This window comes from Mustela putorius, unplaced genomic scaffold (assembly GCF_011764305.1).
Source record: "Mustela putorius furo isolate JIRA1106 unplaced genomic scaffold, ASM1176430v1.1 tig00003862_pilon_pilon_pilon, whole genome shotgun sequence".
Taxonomy (NCBI): domain Eukaryota; kingdom Metazoa; phylum Chordata; class Mammalia; order Carnivora; family Mustelidae; genus Mustela; species Mustela putorius.
The window spans coordinates 2,606,470-2,630,782 of record NW_025422014.1 but is presented as its reverse complement, the minus strand read 5'-3'; the positions used below and the strand labels follow the sequence as shown (position 1 = coordinate 2,630,782).

At 36.6% G+C, this 24,313-nt stretch overlaps 1 protein-coding gene across 7 annotated transcripts in view; it reads right to left on the bottom strand.

The window, feature by feature from the left end:
- ATRX (ATRX chromatin remodeler) overlaps positions 1-24,313 on the bottom strand; it is a 298,793-nt gene that overhangs the window by 77,852 nt on the left and 196,628 nt on the right. For all 7 annotated transcript variants that reach the window (XM_004777108.3, XM_013048169.2, XM_004777110.3 and 4 more), the window contains 3 exons: positions 6,889-7,019; positions 6,280-6,368; positions 5,979-6,151 (listed from right to left, as the gene is read on the bottom strand). In XM_004777108.3, coding sequence (XP_004777165.1) covers positions 5,979-6,151; positions 6,280-6,368; positions 6,889-7,019 — 393 coding nt within the window. The remainder of the gene's footprint in view (positions 1-5,978; positions 6,152-6,279; positions 6,369-6,888; positions 7,020-24,313) is intronic.

Genomic DNA, 24,313 nt, shown 5'->3' with positions numbered 1-24,313 from the left:
TTGGCTCTTAATCTTTCCTATTCAAGTTTTCTTACATTTCCTATCAGAAAGTAACTATGTTTTAAAAAAAGTTACACAGTGTCAGCTATATATGTCCATGTACTATGATATACTCAGCCTTATTTGAAGTTAATCTAGATCTAAAAAAAAAGATTTTTATCATCATTTGTTCTGAAAAATATTTCTAATAGACTATACATGTACACATCTGAATAAAACATAAAATACATCTATATATGAATGATTTCTATTTGACTGCACATGTCTAAAATGAAAATGAAACAAAGACCTTACACAGGTAGTCAAAATCTGTCATTTGGAAACCAAAGCCTTCCCTAACTGCCTTTAAGTTCACAGTATGTAGCCATCTCTTCTCTGTTCCAATTCTTTCCAAACATTTTCACCTTATGACATAAATGAAAAATAATAATGCTTACATAATGTACCAGGAGAAAACAAAAGAGGCTACTCATTTCTGGAGGTGACCCAGTTGCCTCAGACCCTACCTGTACTGCTAGGAGATGAAGGGAGCAAGATCTCAGCACTTTTATTTAACCTGTTTACAGCACAGAATGAGACATACTGGTTTCTCTACTCTCCCTGTTCTCCTAAAAAAGTTACAGAAAAAAAATTTTCAGCAAGAATATTTTAAGGGAAAAAAAGAATATTTTAAGAAAACCATTCCCAGGAACACATAAATTTTAAGCTATTTATTTCCAATTCTGAGATGACTGAGGAGAAATTTAAGTGAAAAGTCAGACTGGGAGAGAAGGGAGGGAGATAACAGAAGCTTCCTATTAAACTAGAACCATTCCTTTACTATTCTTAGAAGAATAGTCTTTAAATCTAACTGGAAGATTAACAATAATAATAAATTGCCTTTATGAGACAACAGCAGAGAAGAACAAAGAGGAAAACTTGGTAGTTTAATTTTTACTATCCCCCTGATTTCTAAGAGAAGTAAGCCAAGGTCTGTGATTAGGCTGCCATCTGCTTATTCCAATGAGGTAGTGAAAAGAGAAATGTCTTATATTTTTCTTATTTTTTGAAGGTTTTATTTTAATTCCAGTAAGTTAACATACAGTGTAGTATCAATTTCAGGTGTATAATATAGTGACTCAATACTTTCATACAAGACCCAGTGCTCATCATAAGTGCACTCCTCAATCCCCATCACCTATTAAGCCATTCCCTCATCCATCTCCCTTCTGGTAATCATCACTTTGTTCTCCATAGTTAAAAGTCTATTTCTTAGTTTGCATCTCTCTTTTTATCCTTTTACTATTACAATTTGTTTCTTAAATTCCACATATAAGTGAAATCATATGGTATTTATCATTCTTAGACTGACTTATTTTGCTTAGCATAATATTCTCTAGTTCTATCCATGTTGTTCCCAAATATTTCATTCTTTTTGATGGTTGAGTAATATTCCATTGTAATTATATATCACCTCTTCTTTATCCATTTGTCTGTAGATGGACATGGGGGCTTGTTCCATCATTGCTATTATACACATAGGAGGGCATATATCCTTTTGAATTAGTTTTTTGTATTTTATGGGTAAATAGCAGTAGTGCAATTAAGGGATCATAGAGTAGTTCTATTTTTAACTTTCTGAGGAATCTTCATATACTGTTTTCCATAAGGGATGCACCAGTTTGCATTTCCACCAGCACTGCAAAAGTGTTCCTTTTCTTCCATATCCTCACCAGCATCTGTTGTTTCTACTACTGATCATTTAAACTATTCTGACAGGAGTGAGGTGATAGCTCACTGTAGTTTTGATTTGCATTTCCCTGATGGTAAGCAGCCTCTGTTGGCCATCTATATGTCTTGGGAAAATGTTTATTCATGTCAGCTGCGCATTTTTACTTCAATTGTTCATTTTTGGGGTGTTGAGGTTTAGAGGTTCTTTATATATTCCAGATGCCAACCCTTTATCAGATATGTAATTTGCAAATATTGTTTCCCATTCCAAAGGTTGCCTTTTAGTTTTGTTGCTTGTTTCCTTCACTGTGCAGAAGCTGTTTATTTTGATCAAGTCCCAATAATTTATTTTTGCTTTTTTGCTTTTACTTCCCTTGCCTCAGGAGACCTATCTAGAAATATATCTAGAAACAACTTGCTACAGCCAATGTCAAAGATATTACTGCCTGTGTTCTCTTCTAAGATTTTTATCTTCTAAGATTTAATCCATTCTGAATTTCTATTTGTATAACACAGTGGTCCCATTTCATTCTTTTGCATGTTGCTGTCCAGTTTTCCCAACAACATTTGTGAGAAACATTGTTTCTCCCCATTAGATATTCTTTCCTACTTTGTCAAAGACTAACTGTCCATAGAATTGTAGCTTCATTTTTTGGTGTTCAATTCTGTTCCATTAATTTATGTGAGTATTTTTTTTACCACACCACACTATTTTATAGTATACATACTATACTATATATATATAGTATACTATACTATACATACACCATACTATACCAGTATAACTTGAAGACAGAAATTGTGATGCCTCCAGTATTTGTTTCTTTTTCAAGGTTGCTCTGGGCACTTGAGACATTGGTGGTTCCATACAAATTTTAGGACTGTTTGTTCTAGCTCTGTGAAAAATGCTCTTGGCATTTTGATAGAAAGAGCATTAAATATGTAGACTGCTTTAGGAAGCATAGACATTTTGACAATGTTTGTTCCTCCAATCCATGAGCACGGAATGTCATTCTGATTCTTTGTGTCCTCTTCAATTTCTTTCATCAATGTTTTATACTTTTCAGAGTACAGATCTTTCACCTTCTTGGTTGAGTTTATTCCTACCTATCTTGTTACTTTTGGAAAAACAGTAAATGAGACTGATTGCTTAATTTTTGTTTATGCTGTTTCATTATTGGTGTATAGAAATCCAAAAGATTTCTCTACATTCATTTTGCATCCTGTCACTTGACTGGATTCATGTATCAGCAGCTTTTTGGTGAGTCTTTTGAGTTTTCTATAGAGTATCTTGTTATCTGCAAATAGTGAAAGTTTTACTTCTCCTTGCTAATTTGGACATCTTTCTTTTTGTTGTCTGATGGCTATGAGTACAACTTCTGGTACTTTGTTAAATACCAGTGATGAGAATGGACATCCCCATCTTGATCCTGACCAGAGAGGAGAAACTCTCCATTTCCCCCCACAAAGAATGATATTAGCTGTGGGTTTTTCATAAATGGTCTTTATGATGATGAGGTATGCTCCCTCTAAACCAACATTGTTAAGGGTTTTTTATTATGAATGGATGCTGTACTATGTCAAAGCTTTTTCTGCATCTACTGAAATGACTGTATGGTTCTTACCCTTTCTTTTATTAATGTAGTATATCATACTAATTGATCTGTGAATGCTGAACAACCCCTGCAACCCAGTAATGCATCCCACATGATCACTGTGAATGATTTTTTTTAAAACTGTATTGTTGAACTTGGTTTGCTAGAATTTATTGAGAATTTGGGATCTAAGTGCATCTATAATATTAGCCTATAGCTCTCACTTTTAGGGTACTCTTTATCTGGTTTTGCTATCAGGGTAATGCTGCCCTCATAAAATGAATTGGAGAATTTTCCTTCCTTTTCTATATCTTGGAATAGTCTGAGAGGAATAGGTATTAACTCTTCTGTAAATGTTAGGTAGAATTACCTTCAGAAGCCATCTGTCCCTGGACTTCTGTTTGTTGGGTGTTTTTTGATTACTGGTTCAACTCCATTATAAGGTATCAATCTGTTCAAATTTTCTATTTGCTCCTATTTCCGTTTTGGTAGCTTACATGTTTCTAAGAATTTATCCATTTCTTTCAGTTGTCCAATTTGTTGGCATATAGTTAGTCATAATACTCTCTTATAATTATATTTCTGTGGTCTTTATTGTGATCTCTCCTCTCTTATTTGTGATTTTTGTTTATTTGGATCCTTTCTCTTTTCTTTTTGATAAGCCTGGCTAGGGGGTTATCAATTTTACTAATTCTTTCAAAGAACCAGCCTCTGGTTTCATTGATCTGTTCTACCGTTTTTCTTTCATTTGTTTGCATTAATCTTTATTATTTCCCTTCTTCTCTTGGCTTTAGGCTTCGTTGTTCTTTTTCTAGCTCCTTTAGGTGTATGGTTAGGTTGCATTTTTGAGATTTTTTTTTGCTACTCAAGGTGGGCCTGTATTGCTATATACTTAACATCTTATGACTGCTTTTGCTGCATCCCAAAGGTTTTGGTCTTTGAAGGGATACATGCTCCCTGATGCTTATAGCAGCACTATCAACAATAGCCAAACTATGGGGATAGCCCAGAATCCATCAACATAAGAATGGATAAAGAAGATGTGGTATCACCTCTTATACAATGGAATATTACTCAGCCATAGAACAGAGTAAAATTTTGACATTTGCAAGGACATGGATGGAGCTAGAATATACTATGCTAAGTTAAATAAGCTAGTCAAAAGAAAAATACCATATGATCTCACTGCTATGTGGAGTTTAAGGAAGAAAACATGAGCATATGGGAAGGCAGAAAAGAAGAAAGGAGAGGGGGAAACAAGCCATAAGAGACTCTTTTAAAAAATGTTTTAATTTAGGGACACCTGGGTGGCTCAGTGGGTTAAGCCGCTGCCTTCGGCTCAGGTCATGATCTCAGGGTCCTGGGATCGAGTCCCACATTAGGCTCTCTGCTCAGCAGGGAGCCTGCTTCCCTCTCTCTCTCTCTCTCTACCTGCCTCTCCATCTACTTGTGATTCCTCTCTGTCAAATAAATAAATAAAACCTTTAAGAAAAATGTTTTAATTTAAATTCAATTTAGGGGGCACCTGGTTGGCTCAGTGGGTTAAAGCCTCTGCCTTCAGCTCAGATCATGACCTCAGGGTCCTGGGATCAAGCCCCGCATTGGGCTGTCTGCTCAGCAGGGAGCCTGCTCCCCTACCCTGCTCTGCCTGCCTCTCTGCCTACTTGTGATCTCTGTGTGTGTGTGTGTGAAATAAATTTTAAAATATCTTTTAAAAAATTAATTTCAATTTAGTTAGCATATAGTTATTATTAGTTTCAGGGGTAGAATTTAGTGATTCATCAGTTGCATGTAATACCAAGTATTCATTACATCAAGTGCCCTCCTCTTTAATGCCTATCCCCCAGTTACCCCACCCCATCCAACAACCCTCTAACCATAAGAGACTCTTAAGGATAGAGAACAAACTGAGGGTTGATGGAAGGAGATGGGTGGGGGATGGGCTAGATGAGTGATGGGTATTGAGGAGAGCACGTATTCTGATGAGCACTGGGTATTGTATGCAAGTGATGAATCATTAAATTCTACTCGAGAAACTATGACTGCACTGTATATTAACCACCTAAAATTTAAATTAAAAAATAAAAATTTAAAAAGAGGTGATAAACTTTATGAAAAAGGGAAACCTTAGAAGTATTCAACAATTGTAAATTATGAAGAATTACAAAGGAAAAAGGCTAAAACATTAATTTCATTGTGTAAAGTTAATTACAATGATGCTCTACTACATGAAATGTTTCCATTTATTTATATGTAGTTAGTTGAAAATACCATTGTGGCTCTGAAATTGGGTGTATCTAGGTCTAAATCCCACTTCTACCAATCATTTATAAACAATAAAGATACCAACAGTATTATAAGTCTGCTCAAGAATTAAGTCAGCTAACACATGGAATGAAAATACAGCATTTAGTTTATATACATGTAAATAAACATTTGATTTTCTTTCTTCTCTTTCTCTTAAATATCAGAGAGCACAATGGCGTGCTTGTAATTAAACATTTACCAGATATTTGTTATTATGTGACCTGATTATCCTAGATGCTTACTGAAAGCATCTAGGAAAGATAATTTGAGTGAAATAGTAAGGATAAATTAGTAACTGAAAAAATTATGGACATGGTAATTTCTAAATCAATGTCCAATAATAAAGGCAACATTAATTAGACTCACTTTCTTCCAGCTTTAATGAAACTGAGGGATTGCTTCCTGTTTCATCCACAATTCCTTCACCACCTCCTCGAGATCTTGAATTCCAGACTTTAATCACTTCAACATCATTGTCACTGCCACTGCCACTTGAGCTACTATCTTTCTTCCCTTTTTTTCCCTTTGTTTTTTTCTTTCTATAAAAGAAACAAATTCAAACTCTTATGGAAGCACAGAAAAGATACAAATGCCAATTATGAGAGAACAATCAACAATTTGGGACTTTAAATGTGTCAACACAAGACACAAAAATTATTCAATTTACTTTGTATAATCATCGGAGCTTAAACTCATGGAGGTTTCGTCGGAATCTGAAGCTATAAATTCATCCATACTGTCTTCATCAAAGTATCCCTAGGGGAAAAAAATGATGAATGTTTTAATAGTTTATTTCAACTTATATTGAAAATTATAATGATGTTTACTTTACCTGAGGGTAAGTTAATTGTCATGGGGTAAGAAAGAACTGAAAGAACTACCATAGATTAGAAAAAAGAAAGGAGACATCACAAATATGATTACTAAATGCAATGTGAAATCTTGGACTGAATCATGGAAAGGAAAAAGGACATAAGTAACAAAAACTGATGAAGTCTACTGTTTATTAGTTAATACTATTGACTTAATGTTACTTTTTACATTTTTATCATTTTACCATGTTTATACAGATGTTAAGAATAATGTTTAATATTCCTTCCATAATCATAATGTATTCTAACATACAGAAATTAACTAGAAATAAAATAGGTTGAATTATGGTACTACAAAGCAAAGGAAAATTCCAATATATAGACCTATATAGATCAACTTTATTCCTAAAATTATTCTGCTTCCAACAGATACGTCTTAATCAATTTTAGGTTACCTGATTTACCTTATTTTCTTTGCTAATGTAATCCAGCTGCAAACACCATGGATGAGTCCAGATTCTACTTAACATCTGAAAATCTTGGAAAAGTTTTGCACCTGCCTTTCCTCTTCCACCTTCACTGCTATTACCTACACCTGATCAAAAAAAAAAAAAGCAGTTAATGTTAAGACATAAGAATTCGCTATGTCAGGGGGCGCCTGGGTGGCTCAGTGGGTTAAGCCACTGCCTTCGGCTCAGGTCATGATCTCAGGGTCCTGGGATCGAGTCCCACATCGGGCTCTCTGCTTAGCGTGGAGCCTGCTTCCTCCTCTCTCTCTCTCTGCCTGCCTCTCTGCCTACTTGTGATCTCTCTGTCAAATAAATAAATAAAATCTTAAAAAAAAAAAAAAGAATTCGCTATGTCAGGAGAGGTGGGTGGAGGGATGGGTTAAAAAAGTGATGGAAATTAAGGAGTACACTTGTGAATGAGTGCCTGATGTTGTATGAAGTACTGAATTACCAAACTACATCTAAAACTAATTACACAGTATGTGAACTACTAGAAATTAAATAAAAACTTAGGAAAAAAGAATTCTCTATGTCAACCAACATGCTTCTAAATTAAGGATTTTAACTTTATCTGCCCCATGGACTCTTGGCAGTATAGAAAAGTTTATAGACATCTTTCTTTGATTAATGTTTTGAAACATATAAAGTAGGAAAACAAAAGAAACCCATTATATATAATTGATCAAAATAGTAAACATATTTGTGATACAGTAATATGTGTACTTTGTTAATGCATTAAATAACAAAATATAGCAGCAAATCTAAGAATTATCTGAAATTCTGAAGTCCTGATAAAGGTAAATAATTTTGAGATATCAGTAACAATAGAAATATTTGATTTCTATTGGTAACAAAGTGACAGTTACCACTGTGGGTTTATTGCCCACAATATAATTGGGAAAAATGCTAATTTTCATCAGAGGTTAATAGAAATTAATGTGACTTTTTCTTATTTCAGTTCACATACCCCCCAATAATTCCATCTGTGGACCCTGGATTACAAACTCCTATCTTAAAACTGGTGGTTAACAGAGGGGAGACAAGTAGGGAGATGTGTTAAAGAGGTGATGAGAATTAAGGAGTGCACTTGTCATGATGAGCACAGGGTGATGTATGGAAGTGTTGAATTATTATATTGTATACCTGAAACTAAATTTACACTGTATATTAACTCATTCGAATTTTTAAATTTATTTTATTGGGGGAGACAGACAGATAGACTGCTAAGCAGCTCTTGGCTGAAACCAAGACTTAGACACTTAACCAAGGCACCTTGGGCACCTAGGCACCCCCAACAAACTGGAATTTAAATGAAAATTTAAAAGCTCTTGTTTTAGATAAAGCCTCTCTGTATCCAACCTTTCAGAAAATCTTTTCCAACTATTCTTAACAAAAAATGTACTCCTAAAAATGATTTTTCATGTTGAAAACATTACATTCTTCTGCTCAGAGCAATTTCAACAAAATCGTATTTTTCTATGAAAGCAAAATGAAAATGAAATGAATGTGCATTTCATTTATGACACTTATCAAGGAGATAAGATGCAAAACAAAGCTGATTAAATTTAAAAAAGCAGCTTTTAAGCAATAACATTTTTCTGCCCACAGTTTTAAAGATGTAAATTCACAATTAATAAGTCTTGCCTTCACTCATGGCAAGAGAAAACTTAATGATATGAAACACTAATAAAAATGCATGAAAATCTGGTAGTGATTATTTTGCCTTGTAAGTGGTATTTCCACTGTGTATGATAGAAATCACTATTGTGAAAATGAGAAATCTAATTTCTTGATATACAATTGCTCATAGCATTTCTTTATAATTTTTTTTTGCTTCTGCAATATCAGTAGATATGTTCTTTTACACTCCTGATTTTAGCTGTGGCTCCTCTATTACTTTGCAATTACAGCTAAAATGTTATCAATTATGTTGATCTTTTCAAAGAAGCCACTGTTGGTTTCAATGGTTTTTCTGTGTTTTTTTCTCCTTTATATTTATTTCTGCTCTAGTCTTTATTCTTTCTTTCTACTTGCTTTGGGTTTAGTTTGCTCTTACTTTACTTCCTTAAGGTGAAAGTTTAGATTATAAACTTGAGATAATCCTTCTTTTTAAATTAGAGGCATTTACAGTTAAAATTTTCCCTCTTTAAGCATGCTTCATCTGCATCCCGTATTTTAGTACCTTGTGTTTTTGTTTCCATCCATGTCTAAATATTTTTAAATTTTCCCTGTGATTTTTTTTTTTATCTACTAGCTATTTGGGAGTCTGTTATTTACATACATTCGTGAATGTTCTAACTTTCCTTCTGTTACTAGCTTGTAATTTCATTCCCATGTGGTTAAAAAACATTTTGTGTGATGTCCTTTTATGTTAATTGAAACTGGTTTTACAATCCAAATTGTGGTCTATCTTGGAGAATATTCCACCTGTACTTGAGAGGAATATGTATTCTGCTGCAGCTCAATGGAGTGTTCCTTCAGAGGTCTGTTAAGTCTTGTTGGTTTATAGTGTTTTCTAAGTCTATTTCCTTGTTGATCTTCTACCCAGCTCTATCCAGTTCTACCCAGTTCTATCACTGAATACCTTATGAGTTAAAATTAATGTAAAGGAGGGGCACCTATATGGTTCAGTCAGTTAAGTGTCTGACTCTTGATTTCAGCTCAGGTCATGATCTCAAGGTCATGAGATCAAGCCCTGTATCAGGCTCCATGCCAGGGATGGAATCTGCTTCAGATTCTCTCTCCCTCTCCCTTGGCAATCCCCCACCCTACCACTCAAGTTCTTTCTCAAAAAAAAAAAAATTAATGTAGGGATGCATGGGTGGCTCAGTGGGTTAAAGCCTCTGCCTTCGGCTCCAGTCATGATCCCAGGGTCCTGGGTTGAGCTCCACATTGGGCTCTCTGCTCAGCAGGAGGCCTGCTTCCCCCCCACCCTGCCTGCCTCTCTGTCTATTTGTGATTTCTGTCAAATAAATAAATAAAATCTTTAAAAAAAATTAATGTAGAGATTTTTTAAAAAAGAAGGCAATCTAAACTTTATCATTTTATACTCTAAGAAAGACTTAAAAGCCAATTCTTGTTTTGTGGGGGGCAAAAACTACTCTTGCACATATCATAGATACCTTCTATCATAGAAAAACTTCATAAAATTTTCAGGCCAAAGTAGCTAAGATAGTAAAAGGGAGGACATTTTTAAAGGGAAAGAAATTCTACCTAAAAGGGGAAAAAACAGTTTTTTCTACCTACACCACTGATTTATATTAGAGTTGATGTTCTCAGTGGGAAATGGGAACCACATAAAAAGGATATGTTAATAACCTAGCCAAATAAATATCCACAGAAAAATGTTCTCTACTCAAAAGACCATTGAGAATTATTATTTTTTTTAAAGATTTTATTTATTTATTTGACAGAGAGATCACAAGTAGGCAGAGAGGCAGGCAGAGAGAGGAAGGAAAGAAGGCTCCCTGCTGAGGAGAGAGCCTGATGTGGGGCTCGATCCCAGGACCCTGGGAACACGACCTGAGCAGAAGGCAGAGGCTTTAACCCACTGAGCCACCCAGGTGCCCTGACCATTGAGAATTATTACTGAATTATTCTATCTTCTTAAAAAAATGATTTTGACTCCAAATCACTTAATATAGAAAATATGCCAAAAAAGGTAAAATGAATAAATGATTAATTAATCATGACAATCTGGTTATTGAACCTCATTTACACCTACTGTTTTTACATGAGATGTTTTTATGGGGTCTTTGGTAAACTGAATAATGGTCTCTCAAATCTATTTACATTCTGATCCACCCATGAGTTATTCTATACGGAAAAAGAAAATGTGCAGATGCAATAAAAGGTAAGGACCTGAAATTGAAGAAGACCATCCTAGTTTATCCCAGAGGATCCAATGCAACCACAAGAGTCCCTATAAGAGGAATCCAGAAGTAAGAGTTGGAGAAGGTGAATATGGAGAATACAGACAGCCACTAAAAGCTGAAAGAGACAAGGAAATATTTTCCCTCCCTTGAGAGACCAGAAGGAACCAGCCCTGCTGACTTTAGCCTAGTTTAACACTAACCCTGGACCTTCAATGCCCCAAAACCGTGAAAGAATAAACTTGGGTTGTTCTAAGCCATTACATCTGTGGCCATTTTCTTCTACAGCAGCCATGAGGAAATCAATACAGCATCCTAGTGAAATATTTATCAAACTAAAACTTGGCACACATCAGAATCACCTGGGCATGTGTTATGCACATCCTTGTATTCCATTCCTATAAATTCTGATTTCCTAGATTTGTGATGAGGCACAGAAACCTAAACTTTCTAGGAAGGTTCTCAGATGCTTGTTGTGCTACAAACTAGGGTACAAGTCATAAATAAGAATGGCTGGGAAAACTCACTGCTCCAATTAGTTTGCTAGGGCTGCCACAGCAAATCACCACAAACCCCAAATCTTAAGAACACAGAAATATACTCCTTTATAGCTTGGGAGAGCAGAAGTCCAAAATCTGTCCTACTGAGCCAAAATCGAAGTGTCGACAGGGCCACCTACATTCCCCCTGGAAGCTCCAGGAGAGAATTTATTCCTTGCCTCCTCAGGCACAATGCTGCTGGCATTCCCTGACTTGCAGCCACATCAGTCTTTGCCTCTGTGGTCATAATTCTTCTTCTTCTGTGTATATCAAATCTCCTTCAGCCTCTCTCCTGCAAAGATACCTGCAATGGGAATTAGGAGCCATCTGGGACAATCCAGGACAACCATCTCATCTCAAGATCCTTAGTTTAATCACCTCTAAAAAAATCCCCTTTTCTTATAAGGTAACACAGGTTACAGGACCTAGGTAAGATCTGACATCTCCAGGTGGTCATCATTTCAACCTACCACACTGCCTTAAGTGCCCTTCAAGGTTATTCAAGGATGAAGACAGTAGATGTAAAGCAAACATTCCAAAAATACAATACTTAAAGCTTTTTATATTCAATTTCCCTTTGACCCCTTATAAACCACAACTATACTATTAAAATAAACCAGTCTCACTGGCATAGTCTGTTGATCAATACAGCTATAATAAACAGGGAACTGGAGATGATCATAATAAAATACCATGGGCTAGATCAATAAATTTTATAAAGTTTCCCTAAGTCCTGAAAATTATTTCAAAAAATTTTCTACATAAGTAATTAAAAAGGGTTGATATAACAACCTTGAAAGTGGTTTGCCCACTAAGAATTTGGAAAGATCTTTTAGGATCTCCATACTGTTTTATCACAAAATCCTTACCAATCAAATATTTCCTTTGTACTATTTCAGAAATCTGATTTCGTTTCCTCCAATGCTCCTTCAGTTAACCTTTAAGACTGAAGGCCACTTTTAAACATAACAAAGGCTTAGGAAAGCCTAAAACCCAAGCAATAACTCAACTACCAAGAGGTGCCCAAAAGAATTCTTTGTATAAGAATTCTTCGGGAAAAAGAGTATTTCATTGATATTAGTTATTTCACTGCTTCAATACACCAATGCAGGTTCTATAAAGCTGACTTTAAGCAGATGGCTTTGTTTTGATAATCTAAATATATGCTGTTATATCTGTTCAAGTCTAAATCTAAATCTTCTGGTCATACACTTTCTGATTAGTCATATAGTGTAGGAATCTCACATAAAAATTACCTATCTTGAACTATCACGCAAAGACCACTGAACTTGGTTAACATTCTTTGGAGTATGCTTATTTATGCAGAAAGTAGAAGAAACAAAGGGATAATATTTTAAGTACCAGACAGCCCCCAGTTCATATCATCAAATAGCCCATCATTTCCCCAAATTCCCACTAACTTAAAAAAGTTAGGAGTGCTTCAAGCACAAATCATAATATCAAGGAATCTGAGACTAATTATATCTCCAGGGCCCTAGCAGAAACAACAGCAAATCCTTTCTGGAGTAACCAAACGTTATCCTGGGCCTCAAAGAATTACCACATATTAATATTCCAAGGGATATTAGGAACCTGTGATCAAAAGTACTTAATTATACATAGCAACAGGCAGCATGCCTGAAAAACTGACAGAAATTAGAGAGATAAAAGAAATCTATAAGGATTTCAGAAACTGGAATAATCAGACATAGATTGTAACTGTTTACTACTGTTTAAAGAAATGTTAAAGATAATCCTGAAAGTGCATGCAAGACACAGGAAATCATACAGAATGAAGAATTAGATGGAAGATAACTAAATAAAACTTCTGTAGGTAAAGTAAGCCCACCGAGGTTTTTTTTAAGTTTTATTCAGATATAGTTCACAATTTACCATCCACAAGTCACTAGTGTATTCACAGAGCTGAGCAGCCATCACCAAAATCTAGTTTTTAAAACATTTTCATCACCCTCAAAAGAAACCCTATATCCCCAAACCATCATCCACCGATTTCTTTATTTCTCCTACACCCCCAGGAAACCACTAATCTACTTTGTCTCTACAGCTCTGCCTACTTTGTACATTTCATCATACAACATCTGGTCATTTGTGACTGGCTTCTTTCACTTAGCATATGTTTTCAAGGTTGATATGTGTTGTAGCATGTATCAGCATTTTCTTCCTTTTCACTGCTGAATAACGTTCTATGATATGCATATATCAAATCTGTTTAACCCTTCACTACCTGATGGGCATATAGATTGTTTCTAGATTTTAACTATAATGAACAATGATAGTATGAACATCCATGTACAAATCTTTGTGTATACAAGTGTTTTCCTTTCTATTGAGTATATACCCAGAAGTTTAATTGCTGTGTTACATGGTAACTCTATATTGAAAATTTGATTGCCAAATTGTGTTCCTCATAAGTTACATCATTTGACATTCAAAACCCGCAAAACACAGGGTTCTAATTCCTCCACGTCCTCACCACTTGCTATTTTTCTATTTCTTGGATTACAGCTATCCTAGTGAGTTATAAAAGGTATCCCACTGTGGTTTTGATTCACATTTCCAATTATGTTGAGCATCATTTAGAGCAGTGGTTCTCAGGCTGCAGGTACATCAAAATAACCTGTAGGGATTATAAAAATGCAGGTTCCTGAGCCCTACTTCAGATCCACTTAATCTCTAAAGGGTGGCACTGGGGTGCACGCATATGAATGTTCTCAAATTATGAGTACAATTCAGTGGCAGTGAGTATAATCACAATGTTGTGCAAGAAAACGTCTTCATGAGCCTAGAAACTCGAGGCATATTAAAAATAACTGTATTTTCCTTTCCCTCAAACCTTGGTAACTACTACTTTCTGCCTCTATGAATCTGACTAATCTAGGTACTTCTAAGTGAAATGAAACAGTATTCGCCATTTTGTGTCTGGCTTATTTCATTTATCACGATAGCTTTGGGATTCATTAATATCGTAAAGCAGCAGCATTTCTTCTCTTTTTAAGAGCAAGTAATATCCCATGGTATGTATGTATGTATGTATATGTATGTACGTGTGTGTGTGTGTGTGTGTGTGTGTGTGTTTGTGTATATCACATTGCCTTCGTCTATTCATCAGTTAGTAGACACCGGGAATCCTTCCACCTTTCTGACTATTATGAATGCAGCTGGTGTGTAAACATGAGTGTGCAAGTATCTGTTTAAGTTTCTGCTTTCAATTATTTGGGTTATATACCTAGAAGTGGAGTTGCTGGATCACATACTGAATCACTGTGGAAATAATTCTACATTTAACTCTTTGAAGAATGGCCACACTGCATTTCTGATAGCAGCTGCACCATTTTACACTGCCACCAGCAATGCACCAGGGCCATAATTTCTCCACTTCCTTGACAATATTTATTCTTTCTCACTCTCTTTATTTGAAGATTTTATTTATTTATTTGACAGAGAGATAAAGAGTACAAGTAGGCAGAATGGCAGGCAGAGGGAGAGGACGAAGCAGGCTCCCCACCGAGCAGGGAGCCCAATGCAGGGATTGATCCCAGGCTCCTGAGATCATGACCTGAGCCAAAGGCAGCTGCTCAACCGACTGAGCCACCCAGGTGCTCCATTCTCTATCTCTTTTCTTTTCTTTCTTTCTTTCTTTTTTTTTTTTTTAATAATACACACCCTATCAGGTATGAAGTGGTATTTTGTGTTGGCATTCTAAAATAACTAGTGACAATGTAGAGCATCTTTTCATGTACTTACTGGCCATTCTTCGGAGAAATATCTACTGAAGTCCTTCACTCATTTCCCAATTGTGTTGAGTTTTATTGTCACTGAGTTATAAGAGTTCCTTATATATTTTGGTTATTAATCCCTTCTCAGAAAATGGATTTCAAAATATTTTCTCCCATTCTATGGACTGCTTTTTTTTTTTAAAGATTTTATTTATTTATTTGACAGAAAGAAATCACAAGTAGTTGGAGAGGCAGGCAGAGAGAGAGAGAGAGGGAAGCAGGCTCCCCACTGAGCAGAGAACCCAATGCGGGACTTGATCCCAGGACCCCGAGATCATGACCTGAGCCGAAGGCAGCGGCTTAACCCACTGAGCCACGCAGGTGCCCCGGACTGTTTTTATGTACTCCATTTTTGCATGCCTTAAAACACTGCATGGATTTTAAAACTGACTTATGCTTAAAATCAGGCAAATGTGGGGTGCCTGGGCGGCTCAGTCATTAAGCGTCTGCTTTTGGCTCAGGTCATGATCCCAGGGTCCTGGGATCAAGCCCCTCACTGGGCTCTCTGCTCAGCTGGAAGCCTGCTTCTCCCTCTCTCACTCCCCCTTCTTGTGTTCCCTCTCTCACTGTGTCTCTCTCTGTCAAATAAAAAAAATCTTTCTAAAAAATCATGCTAAAGATTACTGATTAAAAAATTGAGTAAAAACTGATCATTACCAGGAGGGAGGTAATGGGGGGATGGATTAAATAGCTTATGGAGCTTAAGAAGTGCACCTGTGATGAGCTCCGGGTGTTGTACAGAAATGCTGAATCATTGTGCTGTACACTATAGTGTATTGAAAATAATATTACCCTATTTGGAAATTTAAACAAAAACTTTAAAAAACTAAGTATCCACATTTTAAAACATTAAGTGTTTACTGAAGGCAGAGGCTTACATGTAAAAATAAGCTTCTGATAACTAATGATAAAAGGAATAGTGCAAGATTATACTGAAAAAGGGGAACAAAGGAAAATTAAGAGGACTTTAATTTCTTTAAATTTGTGAAAACTCAGTTCTTGATGACTTTAATTCCAAAAATATTAAGTATATTACAAATTATTACTATTAGCATTAACACAAAACTGCTCCCAATACAAAAAGCAAAATTTAAGTGAACTTCTTAAAACCAAACAGAATCTAGAAAAAGGCAAATATAAAAACAAAAGAAATTTAGGAATGCGTGACAGAAAAACACCAAACATTTTAAATTCAAGTGAAAAACATGGGTGAAATTTGAAAAGAAACACTGTGATGGTTGGTAGTGAGAATCAAGATAGAGTAGCCTTTAATATAACCCATTTGGCCTTTCATGTGTTTTTTCCAAAGGGAATATTATCTCAGGTTATGCTACTTTTTAAAAAATTTTATTTAGTTATTTGATAGAGAGAGCACAAGCAGGCGGAGTAGCAGGCAGAGTGAGAGGGAGAAGCAGGCTTCCCGCTGAGTAAGGAGCCTGACATGGGGCTCAATTCCAGGACCGTGGGATCATGACCAGAGCCAAAGGCAGTTGCTTAACCAACTGAGCCACCCAGGCGTCCCCATGCTACTTTAAGGAAAAAAAGCATCATATATAGTTGGGTGGAACACCAAACATTTTCACAACTGTAAGATTCATGATATCAGATGATAATTTAACAAACATAAATTTTCAGAAAAAGTTAAGAGGCAGAGTAATAGGGGGAACCTATGCTTGCCTCCTCCAATGAACACAGCTAGATAAGTATCAAATCATTCTGAGCACCCAAGAAATCAATCTGAGGACAGAAAGAAAAAACTGCATGACTAGAGGGAGGAAAGAGGCCAGCCACATCATGGAAGTTAGGAGGTGAGGAGATGTGATTTGGAGAAGAAAAGAATTGCTGGTGATGATGCAGAGGAGAGGAAGCCCAGATCAGGGAAAGAGAGACAAAGACAGAGACAGAGAGACTCACTAATGAGGAAAATGAAAGGGGCTAATTATCACAAGTATCTACAAGCAGCGGAGCACAAAGTGTGCTTTTAGAAGTCCATGCCATGGTCAGGGTGGAACTTGGCTGGCAAAGAGGTGCTCCTGTGAAGAAGAAAGGCAGAAGCCAGGGAGCATGATCTCCTGGGTTGCACTACAATTCCCTTTCATGAACAGCATTTGGGAGAAGGGCACTGCCTTTATGGGAACAAAAGAGCAGGCAGGTGCCACTGAGCTGTCCCATTCTTTAGCACAGGAGACACCTGCTGAGAGCCACTAACCTGCATCCCGGCTTCTTGTGCTTTATGGTAAATTCCAAGCCTCTGTGCATTCCTGCAACTACCCTTCTGGGACAAACCAGCACTAGCACAGTATGACGAGACCCTCCTCCAGAGGATCAGTCCATGTCCATGCATTGTAGGGTACCTAAAATTTAGAGTTCTGAAACCCTGTCTGTGTGCCTGCGATAAAACACAAGAGCACAGTGCCACAGGGTGCTCAGAGACAGGGTGAAGGCATATATGTGAGGAATGCATGAGATAAGCAAGGGGTGACTGTTTACTCTTCTATGAGGGCTTTTTTGAACATTGGCAGGTGCAAACTTCCCTCTCTGGGGATGAGAGAGATGGCTGACAACATTTTTAGCCCTGCCCATCAGAACAGACAGATTGCATTGAGAAACATAGTGCTCACAGTGGAAGCTTGAGCTGCTTACACCAAACCCCAGCCCCCTGAACTCTGCAGGTGGTTTTTGTTGTTGTTGTTGGGTTTGTTTTTGCTTTGCTTTTGCTAGGACAAGTATGCCTAAGACCCAGAGCAGGAGTACCACACCTCTCCCACCAGAAGACCAGCACAAACCCTCCACATGTACCAAGTCTACTCACAGAAAGCTGAAAAGCTTCAGCTCTAGGGGAAATAGAATCTAGCCTGTTTTAACAAGTGGACCAAAAAACACATAGTTAAAACTCACCACACACTGGAAAAGGAGTAAACACTCCCTGCTGCAGACAAGAAGAAACTATGCAGAGGACTGACCCAAAGGAAACAGCAGCAAAAACACAACAGCAGAGTGTACCAGAAACACTTTCTGAAGCACCAGGCCCTGGACAGTACATGACCTCTTCTTAATACAACCATTACACTCAGGAGCAGAAACTGTAACAGGCTTTCATAGGACACAGGAGAAGACAGAGACCTAGACAAAATAAGATGGAGGAATTCACCCCAAAACAAAGAACAAGAAGAGGTCACAGGCAGGGATATAATCAAAGCAGATAGAAGTAATATGTCTGAACCAGAATTTAAAACAACAATTATGAGGATACTAGCTGGGCTTGAGAAAAGCAAAGAAGACACCAAGGAGTCCCGAAATGCAGAGATAAAAGACCTAAAAACTAGTCACGCCAAAATAAAAATACTATAACCAAGACACAAAACCAACCAGATGTAATGACCACAAGGAGAGAAGAAGATGAACTAATAAATTATATTGAAGATAAAATTATGAAAATAATGAAGCTGAAAAGAAGAGGGAAATAAAAATGTTAGATCACAAATGTATGCATAGGGAAATGAACAACTCCATAAAGCACAATATCCACATCATAAGCATCCCATAAGTAGAGAAGAAAAAGGGAACAGAAGGTTTCCTTGAGGAAACTATAGCTGAAAACTTCCCTAATCTGGGGAAGAAAACAGACATCCAAATCCAGGAGGCAGAGAGAGCTCCCATCAAAATAAAAAAAACCAGGCCAACACCAAGACATATCATAGTAAAATTTGCAAAATATAATACAGGACAGAAATATAATACAGGACAGGATCCTAAAAACAGCATTGGAATAGAAATCCCTGGGACATCTGGGTGGCTATTCTTAATTTCAGTTCGGTTCATGATCTCAATTGGGATTGAGCCCCACGTCTGACTCCAAACTTCAGTGGAGAGTTTGCTTGAGATTCTCTCTTCCCCTCTCCCTCTGCCCCTTCTACCCCTGCTCTTTCTCTCAGATAAATAAATAAAACTTAAAAAAAAAAAAGAAAAGGAAATCCCTAATGTACAAGGGAACACAAATAAGGTTATCAGCACATCTAACCACAGAAACTTCTCAGGCCAGAAAGCACTGGCATGATATATTCAACATGCTGAATAGGAAATACATACAACCAAGAATAACTGATCCAGCAAGGCTGTTATTCAGAATAGAAGGAGACAAAGAGGTTCCCAGACAAACAAAAACTAAAGGACTTTGTGACCACCAAGACAGCCCTTCAAGAAATATTAAAGAGGACACTGTGAGTGGGAAAGACCAAAAGCAACAAAGACTACAAAGGAACAGAGAAAATCTCCAGAAACACCAATGTTACATTTAATACAATGGCACTAAATTCATATCTATCAATAATCACTGTTAATGTAAATGGATTAAATGCTCCAATCAAAAGACATAGGATGTCAAAATGGATTTTTTAAAAAAAGACCCATCTGTATGCTGCCTGTAAGAGACTCATTTTAGACCTAAAGATACCTGCAAACTGAAAGTGAGGGGACAGAAAAATATTTACCATGAAAATGTATCCAAAAAAAGCCGGAGTAGCAATACTTATACAAGACAAACTAGATTTTAAACCAAAGACTGCAAGAAGAGATAAAGAAGGGCACTATATCAAGATAAAGGGGTCTACCAAACAAGGAGATATAACAATTGTAAATATTTATGCCCCCAACTTGGGGGCACCCAAAATCAGTAACAAACATAAAGAAATTCACTGATAACAACAGAATAATAGTAGGGGAGTTTAAAACCCCACTAACAGCAATGGATAGATCATTTAAGCAGAAAATCAACAAGGAAACAATGGCTTTGAATGGCACACTAGATTAAATGGACTTAACAGATATATTCAGAACATTTCATCCTAACACAGCAGAACACACATTTTTTCTGAGGGCACATGGAACATTATCCAGAGGAGATCACATACTAGGTCAAAGATCATGTCTCCACAAGTACAAAAAGACTGAGATCATACCATACATGTTTTCTGACCACAATACTATGAAACTTGAAGTCAACCACAAGAAAAAATTTGGAAAGAACACAGATATATGGAGGTTAAAGAACATGCTACTAAAGAATGAATAAGTTAACCAGGTAATTAAAGGAGAAATAAATACATGGAAGCAAATGAAAATGAAAACATGACAGTCCAAAATCTTTGGGAGGCAGCAAAAGCAGTCATAAAAGGGAAGTATATAGCAATACAGGTTTACCTCAAGAAGCAAGGAAGTCTCAAACATAAAAACCTAACTTTAAACCTAAAAGAGCTAGAAAAGAAATAGCAAATAAAGCCTAAATCCAGAAGAAGAAGGGAAATGGCAAATACTAGAACAGAAATAAATGATATAGAAACAAAAAAGAACAGCAGAACAGATGAATGAAACCAGGAGCTTTTTGAAAATTTTAATAAAATTGATAAGCCCCTAGCCAGACTTATCAAGAAGAAAACAGAAAGGACCCAAATAAATAAAAACACAAGTGATAGAAGAGAAATCACAATCACCACTACAAAATTACAATTTTAAGAGAATACTATGGAAAAGTAGATGCCAGAAGACTGGGCAGTCTGATGGATGAATTCCTAGGGGCATATAAACTACCAAAACCAAAACAGGAAGAAAAAGAAAATTTGAACAGACCAACAGACAGCAAAGAAATTCCATTACTAATAAAAAAAACTAACAAAAAGGGTAAGTCCAGGATCAGATGGCTTCCCAAGGGAATTCTACCAAACATTTAAAAAAGAGTTAACACCGGGCGCCTGGGTGGCTCAGTGGGTAAAAGCCTCTGCCTTCAGCTCAGGTCATGATCCCAGGGTCCTGGGATCGAGCCCCGCATCAGGCTCTCTGCTCAGCAGGGAGCCTGCTTCCCTTCCTCTCTCCCTGCCTGCTTCTCTGCCTACTTGTGATCTCTGTCCATCGAATAAATAAATAAAACCTTAAAAAAAATTTTTAAAAAAGAGTTAATACCTATTCTTCTCCAGCTAATTCAAAAAAATGGAATGGAACGAAAACTTCCAAAATCATTCTGGGAAGCCAGCATTACCCTGCTTTCAAAACCAGACAGAGACACCACTAAAAAAAAAAAACCAAAAAACCAAAAAACAAAAAACAGGGCGCCTGGGTGGTTCTGTGGGTTAAGCCTCTGCTCAGGTCATGATCCCAGGGTCCTGGGATCGAGCCCCACATTGGGTTCTCTGCTCCACGGGGAGTCTGCTTCCTCCTTTCTCTCTCTGCCTGCCTCTCTGCCTACTTGTGATCTCTGTCTGTCAAATAAATAAATAAATAAAATCTTAAAAACAAACAAACAAAAAATAAACAAGTATAAGCCAATATCCCTGATGAACATGGATGCAAAAATTCTGAAAAAAATACTAGCAAATGGAATCTAACACATACACTGAAAGAATCATTCACCATGATCAAGTGGGATTTATTCCTGGGCTACAAGGGTGGTTCAATATGCACAAACCAATCAATGTGATACACCACATTAATAAAAGAAAGGATAGGAACCATATAATACTCTCAATAGATGCACAAAAAGCATTTGACAAAACAGAGCATCCATTCTCGATAAAAAAACCCTCAACAAAGCAGGGATAGAGGGAATATATCCCCACATCATAAAGACCATACAGGAAAGACCCAGAGCTCACATCATCCTCAGCTAAGAAATAATGAGAATTTTTCCTCCAAGGTCAGGAACAAAAGAGGGATGTCTACTCTCACTGTTATTAACAGTGAGAGTTAATAACATGTTATTAACATGTCACTGGAAGTTCTATTCTCCCAAAGAGACAACAAAAAGAAATAAAAGGCATCCAAAGGGGCACAAAGTGCAAAATTTCACCATTCACAAGATGGCATGATATTCTATATAGAAAACCCCAAAGACCCCACTACAAGTAATACATGAATTCAGCAAAGTCAGAGGATAAAAAAAATCAACATACAGATACCTGTTGCATTTCTATATACCAATAATGAAGCAGCAGAAAGAGAAACCCAGGAATCAATCCCAGTTATAACTGCAGCAAAAACTGTAAGATACCTAGGAATAACTTAAGCAAAGAGGTAAAAGATTTGTACTCTGAAAACTGTAGAATACTTATGAAAAAAAAAACTGAAAAAGACACAAAGAAATGGAAAAACATTCCATTCTCCTGGATTAGAACAAACATTGTTAAAACATCTATACTATCCAAAGCAATCTACACATTCAGTGCAATCCCTACCATACTACCACTAGCATTTTTCATAGAGCTGGAACAGACAATCCTAAAATTTGTATGGAACCAAAAAAGACCTTGAATAGCCAAAGCAACCCTGAAAAAGAAAAGCAAAACTGGAGGCATCACAATTCTGGACTTCAAGCTATAGGATAAAGCTGTAGTCCATCAAGACAGTATAGTACTGGCATTTAAAAAAAAAGATACAAAGATCAACTGGACAGAATAGGAAAACCTACAAATGGACCCACAACTATATGTTCAAGTAATCTTAAAGCAGAAAAGAATATCGAATGGAAAAAAAAAGACCGTCTCTTCAACAAATGGTGCTGGGAAAAGTAGACAGCTATATACATAAGAATGAAAATGGACCACTTTTTTGAACCATAAACAAAAATGAACTCAAAATGGATAAAGAGCTAAATATAAGACAGGAAACTATCACAATCCTAGAGAAGAACACAGACAGCAACGTTTTTAACTCTGGCTGTAGCAACTTCTTACTACACACCGGTCTCTGGAGACATGGGAAAGAAAAACAAAAATGAACTATTGGGACTTCATCAAGATAAAAAGCTACTCAGGGCATGTGGGTGGTAAGTTGGTTAAGCATCCAACTCTTCGGTTTTGGCTCAGGTCATGATCTCAGGGTCATGAGATCAAGCCCCATGTTGGGCTCCATGTTCAGCACGGCGTCTGCTTGTGATTCTCTCTTTTCCTCTCCCCCAGCCCTTCCCCCTGCTACTGTTCTCTAAAATAAACAAATAAATCTTCTTAGAAAAAAAGATAAAAAGCGTCTGTACAGCAAAGGAAACAATCAACAAAACTAAAAGGCAGCTGATAGTATGGGAGAAAATATTTGCATATGACATATCTGATAAAGGGTAGTATCCAAAATCTATAAAAACTTAACAAACTCAACACCCTCCAAAAACAAATTAAGAAATGGGCAGAAGACATTAATAGACATTTTTCCAAGAAAGATAAATAGATGGCTAACAGACACATTAACAGATGCTCAACATCACTCATCACCAGGGAAATACAATCAAAACCATGATGAGATTCCATGTCACACCTCTCAGAATGGCTAAAATTAACAACACAGGAAACAAAAGGTGTTGGCGAGGATGCAGAGAAAGGGAACCCTCTTAAACTGTTGGTGGAATGTAAACTGGTGCAGCCACTCTGGAAAAGAGTATGGAGGTTCTTTAAAATTTTAAAGGTAGACATACCTTATAACGCAGCAATTAAACTATTATATATTTACCCAAAGGATACAGAAATACTGACTTGAATGGGTACATGCTCCCTGATCTTTATCACAGCATTATCAACAGAAGTCAAATTTTGGAAAGAGTCCAAACATCCATCAACTGATGAATGGATAAAGAAGATGTAGTGTGCATATACAATAGATATTACTCAGCCATAACAAAGAATGAAATCTTACCCTCTGCAAGGATGTGGAGAGAGGTAGAGTGTGTTTTGCTAAGTGAAATAAGCTACTCAGAGAAAGACAAATACTATGGTTTCACTCATATGTGCAGCTTAAGAAACAAAATAAATGAACACAGGGCAAGGGAAAGAAAAAAAAAACAGAGAGAGGCAAACCATAAGAGACTCTTAACTACAGAGAAGAAACTGAGGGCTGCTAGAGGGAGGTGGGCAGGGAATGAGCTAAACGCGTGATAGGTATTAAGGAGAACACTTGCAATGAGCACTGGGTGTTATACGTATGTGATGAATCACTAAATTCTACTCCTCAAATCAATATTCCACTATATGTTAACTAACTAGAATTTAAATAAGAACTTTAAAAACAATTATACTTTACAGAGTTTAGAAGCTTTTATTAGTTAGTACTTTAGATATTTGCTATCAATTAAAATCACAATGAAGCCCCCTTAGTTCTTAAATATTGCACTGCCCTCAACAGTATACACTTTAAAAAC